Below are 22,219 nucleotides of genomic sequence, written 5' to 3'. Positions count from 1 at the left end.
TTGGGGCGGGCGTCCTGATCGCAGCAGCTGACGGCGTGCTTCCCTTGATTCATACATGCAAAGATGAACGGCTCCCGCAAAAAAAAAAAAAAAAAGCCTGTCGCTTCTTAATGTCCGCAGCTGCCATATCTTACGCTATGTCGCGCGTACAGCACAACATTAAAAAGTATGACTCTCGTAAAAAAAGAAAAAAAGAGAGAGAGAGAAAGAGAGCTGCCACTTCTTAAAGTTCGCAGGCGCAATAGCCACGTCAGCCGCCGCGCGCAGAGGGTTCGCAACACACGCTGGAGAAAGCGTCCCACGTCTGTCTGAAAACGGGCTGAGCTGGCTTGGCGCATGCGTAGCGCGTGCTGAAGGAGAGAGCTCGGCAAAAGAATGGGCACACCCACTCACATGGCTTGCAAACGTCATGTGTTGACGTGCGGGAAACTATAACTGCACATTCGCGCGCCTTTGGGGAATGGGCGCGGCGCTGTCCAGAACTGTCCCCTCTCATTCCTTCCGCCCGTGGCTTGAAAACGTCAGGTGGCAAACGGCCAAGGGTGATGCGATCGTCTTTGGGGAAGGCAGACTTTCCAGTGCGTGGTGCGGAGTTCGATATATCGAACGACCGGCGAAATTGAGTTCGATATATGACGCGACCTTCCTATACTTTTACATGGGATTTTCAAGGGGATATTCCGTGTGTTCGATATAACCAAAATTCGATATATCCGGGTTCGATATAACCGGGTTCGACTGTATAGTCGACTGGTACCTGCCTAAGTTTCGCAATGTTTTAAATATAGTCTGCTTCTGTAATGAGATTTCATACTTTAAAAATTTGTTCTACGATGTTCATGTTTACTCTGCACCGAACGACAACATCATAGGCGCACTATGAAATAAAAAAACTGCTTTGAAATCTTTTGATTTCATGTATTTCTGTGGGCGCTGTAAGCCTTCTTTTCACCCCCAGTTGACCCAGTGTGTCGACAGCAGTGTCACCGCATCTTGCTTACATCACAGATCGGTGTTGGTCTATGCTTCTTGCTTGAGTGCATGACTAAGGTTGGATTTGTCAATAGAAAATCTTTGTAGTCATTGAACTCGCTGTGCTCTCTTCAGTCAGAGTGCAATTGCAGCACTCTCAGAGGGATTGGAGCAAAGTAAATAATTTTAGCACAGCTGGCATTCTTCTGAATTGCAAGCGACAAACTATGGCTCTTACTTTGTGCTTGAATGTGAGTAACTTGCTTGCTTCTTTTTGTTCTTTGTAGGGTCCGGAACTGTTGTCCAAATATATTGGTGCCAGTGAACAAGCCGTTAGAAATGTCTTCCAAAGGTGGGCCAACAATTTTAAATACTATTTAAAAATTCAAATACAGATGTATGTACGTTAGGAAGATACAGTGTTGTTATGCAGTTTTTGTTAGCAGTTTGCAAAATTTTTTTATGCATGGTTATTTTCAAGCATTAAATATAAAATATAGCTTGGACTGTATGTAGCAGAGCTGTTGATAAATTCTGTCAGACAGCAAGAGCATGTCACACATTTACAATACATGGTAAGATGAACATCATACTAGCTTACGTTTTTTTCTTTAGGTTTTTCGAAGCACTAAGTGCCTTTATTTCATACATGCTCATGTTTTGTAGAAGTCGGTCCATCTTTATGATTTGTTAGCAGAAGTGTCAAACATTGCAAATGCAAAGACAAACGCTGTCACTGTAGTACATTATTGTTTTTCAGATGTTCTGATTGCCTTTCTTTTGGCACTCAGAAATTGCAGTCAAGGCTCATTATTGCCGAGAAGTGTGTACCTGACAAGAATGCAGATGTAGGAATCATAGCTGTACATCACTATGTGGCCTCATTTGCTCGCAATAACCTTGGAATAATGTCACCAGAGTTATGGAATAGAAAGCTGTACTATATGTATCTTAGAATGTATACAATAGCATAATGCTTGTTAGCTGTGAAATTTTTAAAAGCTCTTAAGTTTTTCGCCAATGCAAATAGAATGTGTATTGCACATGCCTCAGGTCCACGAAAAACCGGTTGTAAATGGAAGGCCTTGAGCTGCTCTGTAGGTGCATTTCTTTTCAGGAGGCGTCCTGTATTTTGCTGCCTTCCACTACGACTTCTCTTGCAGCAGCTTTATAATTTCAGGACTTATGCGCACATGCATGCATGCATGGACACACGTGCACGCACACACACATGCACGCAAGCATTGCACATTTTTGCAGCATGTGCTATCTCTTGTGGTTTATGGCTTGGGTCTCCTCCTGGAACAGACTTTGATGAGGCCAGTCAGGTGCGAGAGAAAGAACGTCACACTCTTATTGTCATTTGAGGCCTATGAGTCAAGTTTTTTATTGCTTCCACTGTGCCAGTGGTCTATTTCATGTAGTGCTTATGCTCTCAGCATCTCCTCCTGGTCTCGGCACACCTTGCCCTCTGCCTCCTGGCCTGGAGAATGTGCCACCTGCAAAGAAGGGCTGCAGTTATTGACAGTTCAGTTTTGCGATGGACCGTTGTGGGTCGAAGATCAGTGCCAGTTGGTTGCACTGGCTTTTTCGACCCCATGAACCGAGCCCATAACACAAGCCGCTTGGGCACCCGGCGGCTAGTCTACTGTGTGGAAAAAAAAAAGCTGCCGCCTGCGTTTTCGGCTTAGCTGCAGACAACCATGAGGAGCTTGTACCACTTCAAGGCTTCTCAGCTGATAATGTACTGATTAAAGTGCTAATGCGCTAAGCTTAGCTGTGACAATTTTTTTCATTATGTGCTCTGTACCTTGTTTTTGGCAGTTCATTTTTAGCACATTGAGCTCTTGCTTAAGTGGAAAGCGCAGGCAAATAGCGAATTTCAATACTTATGGAGAGAGCATTATTCTCTTGTCGAGGCATTGCAGCGCAGTTCACTAAAGCTTGCTATGGATATGCATCATATAATTTGACTGCGCTTCTTCTTTCCAGAGCTCACAGTGCGAAGCCTTGCATCATATTTTTCGATGAATTCGACTCCATTGCACCAAGGTGAGCTGCTACTGCCGTTCTGGGGGAGAAAAGAAATATTCGTTCCTATCTGCAGGGTTGTTTGTTTTTGTTTCAGTAGTTTTTATCTGTTTTACTATTCAGCTGTCTATCTGTTTTGTTGAGTGAACATATTAAGTGGTCGGGATGTAATTTTTCCTGCAGGAGAGGTCACGACAGCACTGGGGTCACTGATCGTGTTGTCAATCAATTGCTCACACTTCTTGATGGCGTGGAAACTAGCACAGGTGAGTCTGGCTGGCCCATTCTAAGCCCAAATCATATTTTTGGACAGAGGTGGTTTTTTATGTGAAATCATGTCGAATAATTAAGGAATGATTAGTGCTGCAAAGTTTTCCTTGCTGTGCTTCATCGGTTATACCAGTAGTGTGTCACCTGTTAGTACTAGTTGTCAGAAGGAACAGTTGAGGGCCTAGACAGGCTAAGCGTGATGAGAGGCTTAAGACCAGAGTAACATTTGACAGTTTGGTAAAGAAGGGGCAGTTTGCGGATTTTAAATCAAATGTATTGGAAGTAATTAGGGAATGCTCCTGTCTAGGCTGAGTAAACATGGAAAGTCTGGCTCACAAGAAAAAATTAGCAGGTGAATAAACAGGGGTTGGAGTGTATGCAGCTTTTACACCTGCATCACTAATACTAGCCTACTGATGGGGTTGTAGTGTGTTTGGCTGTTACTAGCCTACTGATATCCCCAAAAATGGAAGTTTTGTGTATAACTGGTGTGTCATACAAATATTCAACCGTGAAGCCAAGACTTGAAGACGAAAGAAAATGTTAGAAAGGAGGCTGAGATTAAAGCATGAATATTAAAAAGGAAAATGTTAGGTGGACCATTAAAGGGCACTCAGCACAAATTGATGTGGTTTTGTTTCGACATATGACCAGGTTCTGATATCAAACACACTACTTTCACTAGAAGCAAAGCTTTTATCTGCTGAAACAGGGACATAAAAATAGAAATAATATTGCTGGTGTTACCGCCGGCTGTTTTTGCAAACAAAAGGCAGCATGTAAGAATTGTTTAGGTCACATAGCCACGAATGCATGATAGTGTTGCCAGTACTACTGTTGTATGACCAGATATTTACTCTGCTTACTGAGTGGCATTTGGCAGAGGAAGAAGGCATCATTCAGAAAGGCTCTATTCAATTCTTAGTGCAGTTAATGAGACTGCACTGTATATTTGTATGCATTCACACCTTAGGTGAATCGTACTTCCAGGCAGCATAATTTTCATGTAATTGCATAGTGTTTCATTTGCCACATCATACATCATAGGTAAAAACATATCAACGCAATTACTATATTTGGCACATTGGCCATTCTTTTAACTGTAGTAGCTGAGTTCTGTTTATGATGCATGGCCAAGCTCAATTAAATTTCTTTTAATTTCTCATAACTACTTTTTTCATTGTGATTGTATGCAAGTTATTCTAATATAGTTTTAAAATTGTGGAATCCTCTAGAAGTCAGAGAGAAGCATCCTCTTCTCACTTGTTTTGTATACGGGTTCCTCCTCTCTTTAGGGAGGGTCCACCCTTTTCTGCACTTCGGGTAAGTTTTATGCGTAATGTGGGTGTGTGGCAGATTTTTTGCTGTTATGCAACTGTGCTCTAATGTATGTAGTATGTACCATAAAGTAGTATGTAGTATGTGTGTAGTATGTACACTTATGGGGCCTCGCAGAAAGTTGATGAGCAAATTGAGCACATCTAATTGAGCACCAAAATTACTGTCGACTCTTGAGAGATCCAACTTGAAGGGGACCTGAATTGGGTTCAGATTATATGGAATCAAGAAGAGCGTTTTTAATATGCCTGATGCTGGCAGGGTCAAATTCTGTGTTTGCACAAAACAGGAAATCCGAATTATGCGAGTCTGAATTAACAGGATTTCTCTCTGTGTGCACGCTTTCTCTTTGCAGGTGTTTATGTGTTGGCTGCAACGAGTCGTCCTGACCTTATTGATCCAGCTTTGCTTCGTCCTGGCCGTTTGGACAAGTGCCTTCACTGCCCCCTACCAAATGCGGTAGGAAACGTTGCTTTCATATTTTGCATATAAAGCAGGACTGCACTAGCTCAGAGCAACTGTTACGGCTCTCTTTCTCTCTCTCCTTCCTTTAAGCAAAGCGTTAGGCTAGCTACGATAGCTATGGAACTTTGCTTAAAGGGATAGAGGTGCCAAATTTTTGTGTTGTACTTTTGTGTTTTATATAGTGCGTAGCGATTCTGCAAGCATAGAGCACGGTATTAGAAGCGCAAAATCTCATTACATAATTTATTATCGCATTATTAGTATGCTGCAGTTTGGGCTCCAATTCGTAGCTGCCAGGTTTTTACTTGATGTAAAAAAACAGAAGACATAACATTGAAAAGTCACGTGGACAAAAACTCGTGACGTCAACGAGTAGCCACGTCGTGCGCTTTTTTTGGAGTGTGACTCCGCCATGAAAGCATGGCAGAGTCGTACTGCGAAAGCAGTTGGTCAACTGCGTCTGAAAACATGTTTGCGTCATGTTGGCAGCCCTGTCACGCCGTGCTAACGCAAACTATTCAGAAAAATTTTGGTTGTCACCCACCAACAGCTGTTTCCAACTTGCTGTTTGAGAGTTAGACAACACCGTTTTACACTATGGAGACTTGTTTCTGGTAACAGCGCCGGTGTCAGGAGCTGCTCACTTCGCGACAATTTCACCCAAATTCCTACATTATACAAGGGGCTGGGAAAGATTAAATAGAATAAGGGACTCTCCTTTAGTCTAGACTTGATGCGCCAGTGATGGGTCCAGAATGCCGAGCATTTCCACAAACTTTAAATAGCATTAAAATATTTTCTATGTCTCCCTTGAGTTTAATGCTTGACTGTGATCGTCTTCACACACAAAGGAAGCACATGACAAGCTTTTGCACAATCTGTAATCTGCTGTCCCTACCCCTTTGAATGGTGTATATACAGAGACAAGATAGGGAAGGCACACAGGCTACCTGAGAATTCTTTGGTAGGCTGCCCTGCACAGGGGAATATGATGAATAGAATAAAATAAAAAAGGAAGGAAGGGAAGTATTAATTTTTTGTATCCATTTTTGTCTATGGCCATGGTCAATTACAAGGCCCTGTAATTTCGGCAGTGAGAAGGTTTAAATTGTGCAGCCTTTCACAGATTTGAACAAATAACCATGATATTTCGCGAGGGGCGTCAAATTGTTGCTGAGAACACACCTCATACTGTATTCACAACTATTAGTGTAAATGTTTTGTCCCAAGCTCTTCAAGGATGCTAAAGTGATCTTCGCCACCGTGCTCACAAGTGACTAGGAGAAGCCAGCTTTCCAGTGACCATGGGGCAAAGTGCACGGCATACAAGTGCAAAGGTGGCTGTAGACATTTTACAGTGTGAGAGCATGGGCGCTACTATGTGTTCATGTGGACATTCTGCCATCACCAGCCTTTGGGCCTCCTGGTTTCTATGGTTGCCAGCTCGCTCGTACGCCAATGCAAGGTGCAGTTCTTACTGTCGTTGTGGACAACAAGCTGGCGAATGGCACAAAAACCTCATGCAGATGCACACAGTATGTATTCATGTTGCAACATGTTTGCTTTAACCTTAACCTAGTTCATTTACTCGTATTAGTCTGACTACCCACATCAGCTTGAACTGATCAACAAAACTAGCCAGCCATCTGCGGGTTCTTAATTTTAAATCAATTTCCTATCTATTTTGATTAAAAATCGCAAGCATAACTGGAGGAACACAGGAAGACAACATACATGAAATGTTATGTCATGTCTTGTCCTCCTTTGCCCCTGTTTTTCTGCAGCGTTCACCAGCTTTCGCTCTTATTTGTTGTCAAGCTGCATAGATTACAAGGGGAGTATTGCTCGCGATCTTTCTTTTCACTACTCAGTTATTGTTGCCAAAAGGACAATTATGCATGTTCAGGTCACGGTGGTTGACACATATTAAGGATGTTCACTGCTCAGCGCTGTGCACAGTAGTATTGACAACTGATCGTGGATGCACGTGCTATCCTCCGACCATTGACCAGATATTACTTATCTCCCATTAATGTTCCAGCCTCAAAAAAAAAGCTACGCACATGGCTCAAAGGCTGCATGACACACTCAGCAGCTTTTATCTGGTTTCTGGTTAAATTAAGGTGAGAAACTGCACCAAGTTCACATCCATAGATGTAGCTGGCCAGAATTGGCTTATATATATACAAAACCGTTTTACTTTGAATTGCACCATTGTCCCACACATTAATTCTATAAAATCTTCTATTATCCAATGTATTGGATGAATGTTAGTCTAAAGTCAGATTTGCGGGCATCCAACAGGGACTTTCCTCCTCTGCACAACAAACTCGTTACAAATATGTTGAGAGTAATGGCCACGCCAAAATACTTTTAATACCCTGCAAAAATAATGTGGCTACTGTACAGCAGCCTGATATAGAACTGCTGTGAAAACATTAAGGTCGTTCTTACAATCCTACAGCTACTACCAACGTTGAAATAAGCTTCAGAGATAGGTTCATGGTATTAATGCGAAAGCATTTCTTGGCTCATGAGTAATGCGGACAAGGTCGGCGGACAGGATTTGTGGACGGGATTCGTGGATGGGATTCGTGGATGAGATTCGTGGATGGGATTCGTGGACGGGATTCGTGGACGGGATTCGTGGACGGGATTCGTGGACGGGATTCGTGGACGGGATTCGTGGACGGGATTCGTGGACGGGATTCGTGGACGGGATTCGTGGACGGAATTCGTGGACGGGATTCGTAGACGGGATTCGTGGACAGAGCGTGTGCGCACAAAATGGGTTTCAAACCTGTGCCAGGATGAACAGATCAGCTTTCCTGGCTCAGGCACAAAAGCACTGTACCATAGCCACAGCCAATCATACCTTGTAAAAAACTGCAGCACACTCTCGTGCCGTGCAGTAAACATCGCTTTCATCAGGTTACACTGAACAGAATCTCAAGCTGTGCAGTGAACATCGTCGTCTTCAGGAAGAGTGCCGCACCTTCATTTAACCTAAGTAGTATGCCATACACATGTGCCATCTGGCCAAGTGCGGGATGTTTGCTAGCATAGTTTCTGGCAATCCGACCGGGCGGCTGACAGAAATCGCAATGCTCTTGCATTACTGCACCTATGCAGACTTAAGTTCACCCCTGTGATTTTCTTTTTTTTCCCCTACAACTCAAAGACGTTTTTTTCCCCCCCAGAAAGGAGCATGAACTCGTAATACATCTTTGAGGAAGATGATGGCCTGGGTTATGAAGTGTAGCTTTTTGAAAGTGTCTGTTTTTCTGCTAATAGCGCTACTTCTGTGCACATTGGTTTAGCAGTACAGGTGACATCTATACCGGAGCAATGGGGTTTAAAAGTTATTTGACATTTGTACACAAGCTGTGCAGCAGCGGTTCATGCTGCACATTGATGTTGTGCGAGTGGTGCCATCTGTCGTGGAGGACGAGAATTTCTTCCCCTAGACGGTCAGTAGCCCTTTGCAATGAGGGCTGCTTGGGAGTCACATCGCTCATTGGGCATGCACTTGGCACTAATGAGGTGGAAGCAACAGCGGTACCAGTTTGCAACAGCCCAGATAAGTGTTTCAACTCTTGCTTGCCCAATGCGAACGCTTACAGACATGGAAAGAAGTCAATGCAGGTTGTTGAGAAAGAGGAGGCACTGATAGAGTTGAATGAAGTGGGGAAAGCGAAACAAAAAAAATCTGCAAACGAGCTCGAGACTTGGATATTGGAAACGCCGAAAAATGTAGGCACGGACACCATTACAGCATTGAGACAGTTGAAGCGAGTTGCATTTTGATCTGCAGGCATGCCGGTTGCCTCCATATCATCCCTGCATATTGAAAATTCAAATTTGCCACCACAAAGTTTTGTTCAAGTTTGTGAAGTGTGCATCACTCTTACTTCCAATAGTTTGCATTACTGGCTAGTAGACAATGTGTGAAGTAGTTTTTTATTTGCCACCATGTAGCGATTCTGCTTGATCTCAAAGCCAATACTGGTGGATATTTGGAATCTTCATGACTTTTTAAGCCGAAAGCCTTTCTAGGCTCATGGAACGAAATTCGGTGTGTGAGAGTTGTGCTTGAGATCTGTCATGTTCAGCGAGATGTGTTCTTGTCTAGCGTTTCTGCTATCTGCAACCGTGCTCTTAAACGTGCGCCAAGGAACGCCACGCGACAGGAGCGATGGTGTACCGTCCAAACTTGCACTTGCTAGAGAAAGTGAGACAGATACTGTGCCTTTCTTTTCCTGTAAACCAATTATATTTATATGTAGCACTGCAACGAATGCCGATAAGAGGCAAACAATGGGAGAAAAGGGATATGCTTTTGCCATTCTTCTCTTAAGGGACATTTAAGAGACCCTCCAATTTTTTTTTGCAAGTCAAAGATTGAAGGTTGTTGAGCCTAATTCTTCCAACTGTTGAAATAATGTACCAAGGAAAGTAATTACTTAACAAGGTTCCTTCAGTGCCTCTGCAGCATTATTACGAATTCATTCTGCTTGATTACTTTACGATATGATCTGTTCTCTCTTATGTCTTCTTTGATATTCAGCTATTTTGTGCATAACATGAAAACAGCTACACCACCTTATGTTTTACAGACCATACCAATTTATTGATAAGACGTCCTTCTGCTGAGCTCAATTGCAGAGCTTCTGTCCTGTGATGGCAAAATCTGAAGTGCAGCTTATGGATGTCTGTGCTAAGAGTTTGTCCCAAGTTGAGAATCCCTTGTGAAGCACATCATCTATTATCGTTATATTCTAAATTCCTTCTTAAATTATGCACCAAGTACACACCAGTACAGAATTTGATGATAGAAGCAGGCCTATGGTTAGCCAAGGTTATGCTCATAATAATGGCTTTTTAATGTTGCAAGCTGAGGTGGCTGCATCTTGATCAAGGCAAAATGCAAAAGGGTCCTGTGTGCTGTTTGATGCCAATTTATGTTCAGTTTAGAACTTGAGGTGGTAAATTTATCTGCAGCCCTTCACTATGGTGTCTCTTTTAGGTCATGTTTTGCTCTGGGACGTTAAGCCTCTCAATTTTTTATGCTACACTAGTTCGTACTTTATATGCAGACCATACTATGGTTACAACAATGCTCTATTGTCTCAAGACATGCAGTTATGTACACAACAGCAAAGTGGGATTAAAAAGTTCCCTCATCCATGTGTATCACTTTGGTCTCAACTACTTCAACTAATTTTAAAAAACTTTGTTTTTAAATAATGATAAATAATATGTACATACATAAATTAAAGCAAGCTGCTTGAGAGCACTAAAAGTGCACTAACTATTCAGAGTTAGAGAGAATCTTACCCGACCTACAGTAATATTGTTGAGATGTTCTGCAGTTCAGCTGCTTCCATGGACTGTACTTGTGTTTTCTTACCGTGCAGTGTTGTTTCTTGAAGTCTGCCTTGTATTTTGGTTTCAAAAAGCAATGGATAATTAATGTGGGCATATTTCATGCGTGCATTCACTTCAACAAATTAATTTTGTAAGTTTCTCTGGCACTGCTTCATGTTGTTTGGGTATCATCTCTCGCAGGCACGTTGATTTCCACTCGTTTTGCACTCTGTCCTCCGCCGCATCATTTAGCATATGGTTAGCTACTTTGGTCATCTTATGAGAAGAGAGGAGTCGCTGGAGAAAGATTTGATGTTGGGAAAGGTTGAGGGTCACCGGAGAAGGTAGGCAGTGAACGCGATGGGTAGATGGCATCCTCGAGGCGCTGCAGTGAAGTTATGTGATGTTAGGAAGATAGTAAGAGACCGGAAAGCGTGGCGTGATATGGTCCATAGGGTCACGAAGAGTCGGACACGACTGAACGACTGAACTGAACTGAACGTTATCTTATTGCTGGCTGGCATTACTGCTTGCATAATAATATTTCAGAAATTAAAAAGTGTTTGGTTGGCATTTACAATATTAGCAATGGAAAATCTGAACGCAGCTCTTCAGTTATTTTGATTTTGCGATATCTTGAGCTGAAGAATCTGAGAGAGACGTGTTTATGGATGTGCGCAGTTAAAACGTATTCTATATTTTTTCACATAACTTATTTCTTTCCCAGTTCTTGATTGTTATAAAGGAGGTGTCATGCCAGTGCTGCTATCATGCCTCGTTGACCTCATCTCAAGCAGCACATGGGCGGCTTGGGCATGTTTCTTTTCCACGGAAATGTATTTTAGTTTGGGAGCATTTTGGAGACACTTACGTCCGTATTCACAACGCGCCTCGACTCGACGCTCCACCTCCACTCCTTGGAGCGGAGAATACAGCCGCTACTCCACTCCAGGGCTGATTCGGATTCATGAACGCCCCTTGGCGTTAGCTCCGACAAGTTCTCCTCGAGAATACCTCCTCCACTCGGAGCAGCGCAAGTGGCATATGGGGACGAGATTAAAATGAACTTTTGGTCCGAAAACTGCGTGCTGAACTGTGTAACATGCTCAATTTTTCATGTCAAGTCTTCTAAACAACTTCCGCAAGTGACTTCGACGTTAACAGCATAGTGTAACTTGTTTTGTGAGCTGGATGAAAAGGACCGCTCGTCGGCTGCAAACATCTCTCCATAGGGCGGGCACACCAACGCGCTCCCTCAACAGCGGCGCGCGTCCGAAGATGTACTACATATCCTCGGGCGACGGGCAAGCCATTGATGCGCGGGGTACAGCACAGATGTTCGCACAGTCCCACCGCGCCTACGGTGCCCCCCAGCTTACTGCATGCAACGTTTTTCCCTCACAAATTCGCCGCCGTCTACGGAAGCGCGCAGGGCGAGCCACGGAGAATTGCGCCGCCGCTGCTCGACTTTCGAGTCCGGCCGCGGGCGAGCTCACCATTTACGGCCAAATCGCGCCTCAACTCTGCACTCGGTGGGCTCCGAAAAGTTGTCCATTTATCCGGTGACGACTTGAAATGTGCCAGCGCCACACAAGCGCAATGCGATGATACGACGATCAACACAGCACAGACGTTGGTGGCTGATCACGGTTATCCATGTTCAGCGTGAGCGGAAGGGACGGACGGAGGCTAGGCATGGCCGCATTCGTAAAACGATAGCGTGCCAGAAGTCCCGGGTCACTGTGACTCTCAGCTGATGCTTTCGAGAAAGGTTCGGTGCATCCTTGTTGTATCTTCTTTCGTGAAAAGTTTGGTATACCGGTAGAACGAATTCCACACTGCAGGCGAGCGATGCGATGTCGGCCATGTTTACAAGCGGAGTGGTGCTCGAGGAGCGGCCAACGTAACGTTGTCGCAGACTCGAGATTCTCGAGAAAACTCAAGTTTTCTCCGCCGCTGGAGGAGCGATTCGAGTGGAGATTGCTTTCTGAAACGAAAAACAGGCCTCGAGGGCCACTTGGAGTAGAAGTTCGAGTGAAGGCGTGTTTGTGAATACGGCGGTTAAGCTCTGCCTTGAAGGATATGGCTCGATAGTGTTTACCCTGCTTTAGCCAAACTGCCCAACATCCCTGTGCCTCCTGGGTGTTGCATGTCTGGCTCGGTATCCAAGGGCCTTGGGTTCGATTCCTATGTCACCTTCACATTTGGTAGCTGTCAACTTGGGTAGCAGTCTGTTACCTCCGTGCCTGTTATCAGTTTGACCTGTCAACTCCCTCATGCCAGAGGCATGAGACTGAATGGGAGCCTGAACTCTCCTGAGTTAATATTATGCCTCAACCAGTGTGAACTGAGCACGATTCCTTTACCCTTGCCATCACCATACTCTCTTCCTCCATATTTTACCTTACGCTTCTCTTTTTTCTTCCTTTGCTGCCACCGTCCTCCCTTTTCAGCCGTCTCCCCTACCACCACTTTTCATTTTCGCCCTATGAGGGGTGCATTGCTGTGCTCTCGCCATGAACCTCTGTTTTCATGAAAGCCATCATTCAGCTTCTTCACGTAACACCACCTCCAGGTTGCGCATTCTTGATCCCTCATCATAACCTCCTCCTTCTATGGTAGAAAACCTCCTGGTTCTTTCTCTGGCACCCCCATTGCAGTTATGTGGCACCCCATTGATCTTGCCCCGCCGTGGTGACTCAGTGGTTACGGCGCTTGACTGCAGTACCCAAGGGCGCGGGATCAAAGCCAGACTGCAGCGGCCACTTATTGCTGAAAGCAAAAAGCAAGGCGTCTGTGTGCTGTGCGATGTCAGTGCACGTTAAAGAACCACAGGTGATCAAAATTTTCGGAGCCCTCCACTATATTCTCTGATAGCTCAAGTTGCTTTGGGATGTTAAACTTTGTAAGCCTAACCAAATCCCTGTTCTCGTCACACAGCCCGAGCCACTAAGCCACCTGTTGACTCTCGCTGTCTTTCCTCTCTCCTAAATTCAGATGCAATTCCTAGCTTTCAGCAGTAGGATCCCGCAGCTCCTTTTTTCTCCTTGGTCATCTGTCAGCAAGTGAAATGATGATTTCATTTCAAAAATTCTCTGACTGCAAACTAAAAGGTAACGCATATTCAGGGACGGAGTGCATTATTCGTGTGTCATTGTTGCTGTATATATATATATATATATATATATATATATATATATATATTTTAAGCGAAAAGCTTCATTACGAGGGTCGGAGCTGAGCTTCGCGTATGCCGTATGCAGTATGCCGCGACCGAGTGACGTCACAGCCGAGGCCAGCTGCGCAGCCTCCTCGCCAAGCTCTGCCGGCGTTGCCTAGCAACGCTTAAAAGGTGTGCGACTCCTCCTCATTAAAAAAAATTAGTCTCCATCCGCGGGCATCGAACCTCCATCCCTTGGATCCCCAGCCGAGCGCTTTACCGCTGTGCCACGTTTTTTTTTTTTTTTTTTTTATTGCCAAATTTATTATCAGATTTTACACGTAAAGAACATTACTCCAAAAATACACAACTTAGGTTAAAACCACGCGATTTGGGCTGCGCGATCCATTATAAATCAGGCATTTGCAGCAACACTTCCATTCTCGGAAGCCACTCAGGCACTTCGTCTTGTGTCTTGAAAACTTCAATAACACTCGCAACGGCTTCGCGAAAATACTGCCGTATTTTCCTCGCATCAACGTCTGCATTCCTGAAAGCCACTCTGGATCGCCAGATACTGTGCAGGCGCAATAACATGATCATGTCCAGCGGTAGCCCATCATCATCCTCAATTGGTAAAAATCGAATTCCGAATGCATCCACGGGTAGGTCTTTTTTAATTGTTCGTTTGGGACATTCTACAACCGCTGTGCCACGCCCCGGGTCGTACGCTCTTCATAATTCCGCTTGTCCACCATGACGATGATAGCGGGATTCCGCGAGGTCACTCAATTAGGGTGACGTCAAGGACGTGACGTTACCCATCTGCCGTCAGCTATAAGGACCAAGCGGGAACGAGTGCGCTCCAACGCCACCGGGCGGTGCTTTTTGCCTTCCGCGAGTGACAGATGCTACGCCTTTCCTTTTCTGTTAACGAATTATAGACGCCAGGGAACTTAGACGCGCTCGACATGGAAGCCAAGGAGAGTTTAGCTGCTGGCGAACGGCGCAGAAGACTGGAGAAATTAACTTCTACTGATCTCGAGGTAGTCACTGCTTTTCACTACGTATATGCAGGCATAGCAGAGCTAAGCCATCTTTCATTTTTTGTTTTTTTTTTTCGCAGATAAACGCTGCTACAACTGATAGTCCACAGAGGCCTGCGAATTTTCTCGAGGCTGCGTTTTCTTCGCCGCCACCGGCTGTCTCGTACTCTCCTCTGTCCCCATCATGTTTTTAGCTCACCTTGATAACATTGGTAGCACATCTTACTACCTATCCGGCCACGTCCACTGTCGGCCCTGTAGACAATCTACGCTTTGAAAGACACGGACGGTCTTAATTTCTGCCGATTTGAGCTTGGTACTAGCTTGCCGTTCGGACAAGTTGTGCGGTGCAGGTGCTGAGTGCTGCCTCGAGAAGCGCCGGTTGTCTTTGGCCCCTTCACGTTACGCTTGCGGTGACGGCCGTCCTGTCGGACACCTAGGACAGGGGTCAAAGGCGGGTCAGGGTAAGGTCCCGGTCAACGTTTATAGATCCTTTAAACGCTGGTCCCGGTATTCAGATATCCTGAGTGTTTCCGTCGAACCACCGTTAAATATACTCTATGCTAGACTAACCCTTTGGTCAAGATGATAGGAGGGTATAGGTGAGAAAGAGCAATACCTTCATGTTTCACTGAGGCGCACATCTACACAAATAGCTGCATGTAGATTTTTGTTTCTGCAAAACAGACAGCGTAGCTGGTGCTGTAGGAGTACTATGTCGTAAACGAAAATTCCTCCTTTTGAGGCGCCTGGAAGAGTGCGCCGTCGCTCTGAAGAGGAAAAAAAAAAAAAAAAACCTATTTGAGCGTCATAATTACTTTGTTCCCAGGCAACGAGATGACATATTCATGTTGTATAGCATGCCTTTCATTTGGGACTGTAGCCATGTAATCTCGTTGGCTCATCTATGTCTAGCTTACCTGTTATGAAGCGGTCAGTCAGCAAGTGAGTGTTCTGCAGCTTGAACGACAACTGTCATTAGGCCGCGCGGGTTAATTTTTCACAAAGACCGAACATAACTGCACCACAAGAGCAGTTTCGGTTCACACGTACGCTTTCGTTTATTAGTTTTCTTTTTATTTTTGTCCGCGCGAAATTTAGGTCTCAGTTTAATTTAGACGTGCTTGATATATTGTCTCTTCGAGTTACCATGAAGCCGTTAAGACTGATTACTTTTCACGCTTTTATGGTGAAGCGAATAGGAATAAAATTGTCGTCCCATTTTGTTATTGGACAAAGCGTCAAGATTTCTTGTGGCGTCCGCTTCCCGATCAACGCGCAGGCCCTTTCCGTGTAGCGCTGCCAAATTTTTCTTCGTGTTGTGTTTGGAGATGAAAAAATTGCACACTTCTTGAAACCAGAACTCGCGAGAAAATTCATTTACAGCGCCCAGTCTTAGTAGCTTTGTTGATTTTCTTTCGGCGCTGGTAGTTTTATTAAAGGGTTTTTATTGCTGTAAAAAAAAAGTACAAAAATAAACGACCTACTAGTAAAGATGTAAAATTTAATGCCATAAGAAAGAAAAAAAAAAAGGTGGGATATTTTTACCGAAAATATTGGAAACATTGGAGTGGTACACAAACAAGAATTCAATAATTTCTTTTCAGATACGCCCAGACTTTGGCACGGAAAAATCGTTTTGATGGATTCTTGCTCACATACATGCTCTTTTTCCGAGTGGGCTTTAAGAACTGTCACGTGCTGGCATTGAGTAAAGATGGTGGATAGTTCTGTAAGCCGCATAAGGACCAAACGGTGTTAGGCGCGATGAATAGCCACCGTAGAGTCATTGGTTTAGTTTCTACTTCACGATATTTCGGCAATCTCGTCTGGTTACAGTCTCGAAGGAAGACAATCTTGTGAAGGTGTGTGATCTAGGGGTATGCTACCGTAAGCTGGCTGACGGTGCTAAGGAAAATACGGATTAAGGACTGACAAGCCGACCAGTGCAGTGCTTTATGAGGCGTTGACACAAATTGTACATTAGGCGTCCCAGTTAAATGTAACTAAGATTTTAAAAGAGGCGCGCAGTGCCATAGCCCCAGTGAAACCAACTAAGGGCTGTTGAGAGTCGTTCCCTAGTCTGCACTATATTTTTTTCCCGTTTTCTAAACTTATTCCGTTAGTACGCAACTAATGTGCAAAGTTTTTAGTTATTGACTTGAGGAACAAAAATGTAAATTCAGATGTGGTAGATTATCTTCAAAAACAGGTTTCGTCAGGGTTTGCACCACCAATTACGCAAGGTTTATTTGTTGGCCTTGAAAGAACTATCACCTGACCAGCTGCTGGCACAACTCTCTCCCGATGCGCGCAAAGATTGTTGACGAGAGAACTTTAGAGAAGAGCTTACTTTGTTCTCTAAGACGCTTCTTGGACGCTCAAGCTTTGTCGCTGTCACGTGGGAGCTGTTTTATGGCGCGATTTGTCGAGGCCGGTAAAATCTTTCTAAAAAAAAAATTCCAGTCAGCTGCTTTTCAGGACAATACAACTGCTTATTTTAAGGCGAAAGCCTTTCTGGGCTCATGGAACGAAATCCCATGCGGGAGATCTGTCATATTCCACGAGAATAATTCTTCTCTAGCGTTCTTGCCATCTGCAATGGCACACTTGAACGCGCGCCAAGGAACGCCACGCCACAGGAGCGATGGTGTACCGTCCGATCTCACACTTGTCGGTGTGTGATAGATACAGCGCCTTTCCTTTCCTCTAAACCAAATGTAAGGATATGTGGCACTGCAACGTCCTTTTCTTTCTTCTCTATTTTCTCCTCTGTCTGCGCGAGGCAGCGGAGGTGGAGGAAGAGGAGGAGGAAAAACTTTATTCTGCGAAGCATTCGAGGCACGCAGGCCTCCTGTGCCGCAGCGGAGGTGGCTCAGCTACAGAGCCAGTAGCAGGCCCGTGCATTTTTTTTTCCTTCTTCCTACAGCCACAACAACAACAACAACGCCGATAAGAGACAAACGATGAAAGGCCACTGATAGGAGAGGAAGGGTAGGCTTTCGCCACTCTTCTCCTAAGAGACATTTAAGAGACCTAATTTTTTACCCCTTATTCCTCAAGTTGCTTGAGGCACCCCGAATGCGAGCCTTCGAAGATCGTTTTCGGGATCCTGAAATTGCACTTGCTAAGCGGAAGATTTTAGATGGTTGGATATGACAAAATGATAAGGCAAGCGCTCGAAAACGTAACAAAAGAATGTGAACTCTCTCATGACATCTCTGATTTAAAGTATCCTTTACCCGCTCACACTTTGTTTCCCGATCATCATCACGCTAAGCACTGGCTTCTATCAATATATTTATTCGAGAGTAAGAAGTGAAAAGTGCTTTAATGTTTCTGCAATGTAAGATCAAAATGAAGTGTAGGCTTTTTTTTTTTTGTTTTGTTTTGTCTTGTCTTGCGTAAACTCACGTTTAGGCATATATGCTCTCGCGAGAAAGTAGCAGCTAGCAGCAGATTAAGCATTAAAGAATTCGATTTTAATATTTTCGCCTTATGTGATCGCTTTGGCACGTAGGATAAAACTTAAAAAAAAAAATAATATTGTGAGCCTTCTGTGGACCTTCTTTCATTTGTACATGCCACGAACTTCTTTGATGATGCTGCGGAGACCGGCGTCATTAGATGTTGTGGAAGAGTGATCGCACCCGTGTCGACAGATAGGCTTGAGGGCCTGGAGCTCCTCGCGGATGATGGCTCGAATAAGTGCCCGCAGGTCGAGATCAGCATAGGTCGGGCCAGTAGCGTTGGCGGGCTGCAATCGGGAGGACTGCAGCTGGTCGATGTGTTGGCAAGTCGTAATAATGGAATCAATAGTTGAAGGATTCTGAGCAACTAGGATGTTATACGCCGTAGAATTGATTCCTTTCAAGACGTGGTGTACTCGTTCAGGTTCCGCCATGGTGGGACTAATACGCCGGCAGAGTGCAAGTATGGCCTCTATGTAAGATGCATATGACTCATCAGGACCTTGAAGGCGTGAAGCGAGCTTGGTCTTCGCGATCTCAGTCCGAACTGCCGGGTCGGCGAAGTACTGTCGGAATTGCTGTTTGAAGGTGGTCCAGTTGTGTGGGGCTCGCGGTTGATGAACCAAGTCCTGGCGACCTCAATAAGGTAGAAAGAGATGTTGAGAAATTTCAGAGCATCGTCCCACCGGTTGTAGGCACTGCAGCGTTCATAGGTGTCAAGCCAGTCATCGACGTCTTCATCGCGACGACCAGCGAACAGCGGCGGGTCGCGCTGTCGTGTGGGCACAGTCGGAGGGGGTGGTGCAACCGAGGTAGAGGGTCCGGCCTGTTCGTGGGTAGTGTCGGTAGACATAGCGATGGTGGCAGTTGCCAAACGACGACCGGAACGTAGCTCCAGCGAGAGGCAGGGCCCAAGGCAGCAAGGGGATCAAATTTCACCTCCACCACTTGTACCTTCTTTTACAATATATATATATATATATATATATATATATATATATATATATATATATATATATTTATATTTAGTCCTTCGTCACGAACTGAAAGGTAGGCGTGATGTAATGGGTCAACCCCAAAATGTTTTAGCACGGAAACATAATTCTAAAAGAAGCGTACTTTGTTCCTTTTTTTTTATCTTCTGCACTCAGTCGTTCGCGTAAGGCATTTTTTTCCCTTCTTTTTCCTTCTTTTTCCGCGTCAATTCCATCACCACTCGCCAGCCAGGCATTTGTTTAGCTAAAGCGAATGCTTCTTTTAGTTGAACATAATGGCTCATGCTGTCGTGGACAAAATGTGTCCCACTTTTGCGGCGTTCTGATTGGCCGAGGCGGGATGATATCATAGAGGTCTCGACCAATCACAGAGCACCACCACGGTATGCGCGAATTCGTGCCTTATATGGCCATATGTCAATCAATGATCAATTACTAATTAACTTATTAACAGTTAATCAGTTGCTGAAGTAATTATTTATTTACCTACCTAAATACTAATTAGTTAATTAACTAATTAATTCATTACTAATCAGTGCCAGTTGCGTAGCAGAATGCGGCACTCGGGCTTTCGCCTTTCACTGCTTTAGTCGCTAAAGTCTCTCGTAATTTTTTTAAAATATTTAAACCGCGTGCATACTCCTGAATATCAAGTTCAGTAAAGGCAGCGCCCTGGTGGTCTGGCGCGAGGAAATTCGAAGGAAGTAAACGTGACCAGCACCTGCAATCAGTGAATTCAAGACTTCCTAGCGTTGAGGCCGCTGCGCGCTATATATAGCTATCTTCATATCGCAAATAGGGTGCATTTTTTAGGTTACCTCGCAAATGACGTAAACAGAACTTTAGTATAGATGGGAGAGGCAAAGAAAAAAAAAGTTCCGAGAACACTGCAGAATCTGCACTTACATGCTCTGCACTTACATGCACTTAATGCTTACATGGCGCGTGTGTGTGTGCTTGCGTGTGAATGAGTGAGTGCCGAGAACACTGCAGAATCTGCACTTACATGCTCTGCACTTACATGCACTTAATGCTTACATGGCGCGTGTGTGTGTGCTTGCGTGTGAATGAGTGAGTGAGAGAGAAAGAGAGATTACAGCCAATTCCGGAGATGACGTTGCCGTTATCCCAGCTTTTTATGTGAAAGCAATCGTACTGCCCTTCCGTTCGCCAACACCCTCTTTCTGCCCTTCATTTCCCCATCTCCTTTTCTGGGGCCGAAGAAGAAAAATCATAAAAATATGAAAAGAAATATTTATACATCGTCTCATTATTATTTCCGTTTCCTCGAGCCAGCTCGCGCGAGCGCCTGGCAGGTCGTCACAGGAGCCGCCGCGGAGAATACGCAAATAGGCGTCCGGAGAAGAGGTCTAAGCTTTCCTCTCTAATCTCTCTTTCGGGAGACGACATTCCGTCATTCAGTATTTATTCTGCAGCTTCTCCAAACTGAACCGAGCGGCCTTGCGGTGCGCTCGGTTTGATTTATCGCTGCTCCATCTTTCTGGCCTGAAAAAGACAGAAAATGGAAGCTTCGCACCGTGTCCTGCACAGTATGGCGTGCGGCCCATTCTTCTTTTCGAGCGGCGGCATTTTGCGGAAAATTGACAAAAAAACGTGAAGCCTCGGGATCACGGAAAGCGAGACCGAGACGCGCCTCCTCGTTTGGCGGTAAGAGAAATCCTTCTCAGCCGCGACGCCTTCGCTAGCGGATTGGCTTCCTCTTTCCCATCACCGCCTCTCTCGTACGTGCAGAATAAGAAGGGAACCAAATTATCAGAGAGAGAAAACGGGGATTCAATGCGAGCGCCTTCTTTTCCCGGCCTCGCACAAAAAGTGTCATCATCCGCTCTGAATGTGCGCCGAGGTTTCTTTCGCGACGGAGGTGTGCGTGCACACGTGCCTGTCCGGAGATAGGCGGCCGAGCGGCTTATGGCGGTATGCAAAAAACGTTCTTCTCTTCGAAGCTGGCGCTGCCCCGTTCGTCCTGTCTTTAAGGAGTGAAAAGGGAGACAACGCAGGGATGTCGCGGCGGCGGCGGCGAAGGTGGCTGTGTCACTTGCGGGATTAGGCTTATATTCCGGTATTTGTGTCTCGCTTTCGTTTTTACTGTCTATATGCTCCCCTCCCTTTCTATTTCGGCTTTTCTTGGAGGGGTTCAGGTGCGCGCTGTGCGGAAGGAAGTGAGCGTTCGGAAGCGGATTTCTCTTTCTATGGGCCGCTCGCTTCCCCACAAAACACGTCTCCTGAGCGCGCATATTCACCTTCCTGTCTTGGCCGCATTGGCGCGCTTCGCGGATGATTGGCGCCGCCGCGTGTGTCTGCCGGGAATAGTGGATAAAAAAAAAAAAAAAAAGAGGGGAAAGTAATGGAAAGATGCTGCGTTAGAAGTCTCGCATAGAGCGATCGGCTTCGCCTTTCAGTGTCGTTATTTTTTCTGCTCCCTCTCCCATCGTCGCCTTCTTCTGTTCGCTTTACTACACGCGCGGCTTGCGATATTATTCGTGTCTTTTGTTCGTTTTAATTCGGCCCTTTATATCCGCCCCCGTGGTGCCCTCTGTTCCGTTTAATCATCTGTGCGGTGCTGCTGCTGCATAGCATGCTGCCAGTACGTCGCTTTGCCTTGCCTTTGTCGTTTGCATGGTGTCTTTACGGCTTTTGTCCCCGAGGTCGCAGTGTGTGTGTGCGTGCGTGCGTGTGTGTGTGTGTGTGTGTGTGTGTGTGTGTGTGTGTGTGTGTGTGTGTGTGTGTGTGTGTGTGTGTGTGTGTGTGTGTGTGTGCGCGCGTGCGTGTGTGTGTGTGTGTGTGTACATGTGTGTGTGTGTGTGTGCGCGCGTGCGTGCGTGCTGCTTTACTTCTGTTCGTTTCGTGTGTATGTTTACAGCGTTCATTGCGTTGTTTGCAGTCTTAGTTTTTTTCTGAATTTTTGTCTTTGACTCTGAGTAAGTCACTTATTGTTGTCCGCCTTTCGCTAATGAGGGACGGCCCTAGCCCAGTGTCCTTCAGGACTCCTACTGTGGGAAATAAAGTTTCACCAAACCAAACGGCCCTGATACCTGCTGGAAGGGGGCGCTAAAAAAGGCTATGAGACGAAGTGAGGCAGGGCAA

General features: G+C 45.2%; 1 protein-coding gene across 1 annotated transcript in view; it reads left to right on the top strand.

The window, feature by feature from the left end:
• LOC146199477 (peroxisomal ATPase PEX1-like) overlaps positions 1 to 22,219 on the top strand; it is an 85,859-nt gene that overhangs the window by 37,362 nt on the left and 26,278 nt on the right. Inside the window, exons 14-17 of the mRNA XM_084594958.1 lie at positions 1,260 to 1,324; positions 2,965 to 3,024; positions 3,187 to 3,269; positions 4,967 to 5,070. Of these exons, the coding sequence (XP_084451084.1) occupies positions 1,260 to 1,324; positions 2,965 to 3,024; positions 3,187 to 3,269; positions 4,967 to 5,070 (312 nt within the window). The remainder of the gene's footprint in view (positions 1 to 1,259; positions 1,325 to 2,964; positions 3,025 to 3,186; positions 3,270 to 4,966; positions 5,071 to 22,219) is intronic.

This window comes from Amblyomma maculatum, chromosome 2 (genome assembly GCF_055883805.1).
Source record: "Amblyomma maculatum isolate TAMU_Amacu chromosome 2, ASM5588380v1, whole genome shotgun sequence".
Lineage (NCBI taxonomy): Eukaryota > Metazoa > Arthropoda > Arachnida > Ixodida > Ixodidae > Amblyomma > Amblyomma maculatum.
This window is presented reverse-complemented; position numbering and strand designations above follow the sequence as displayed.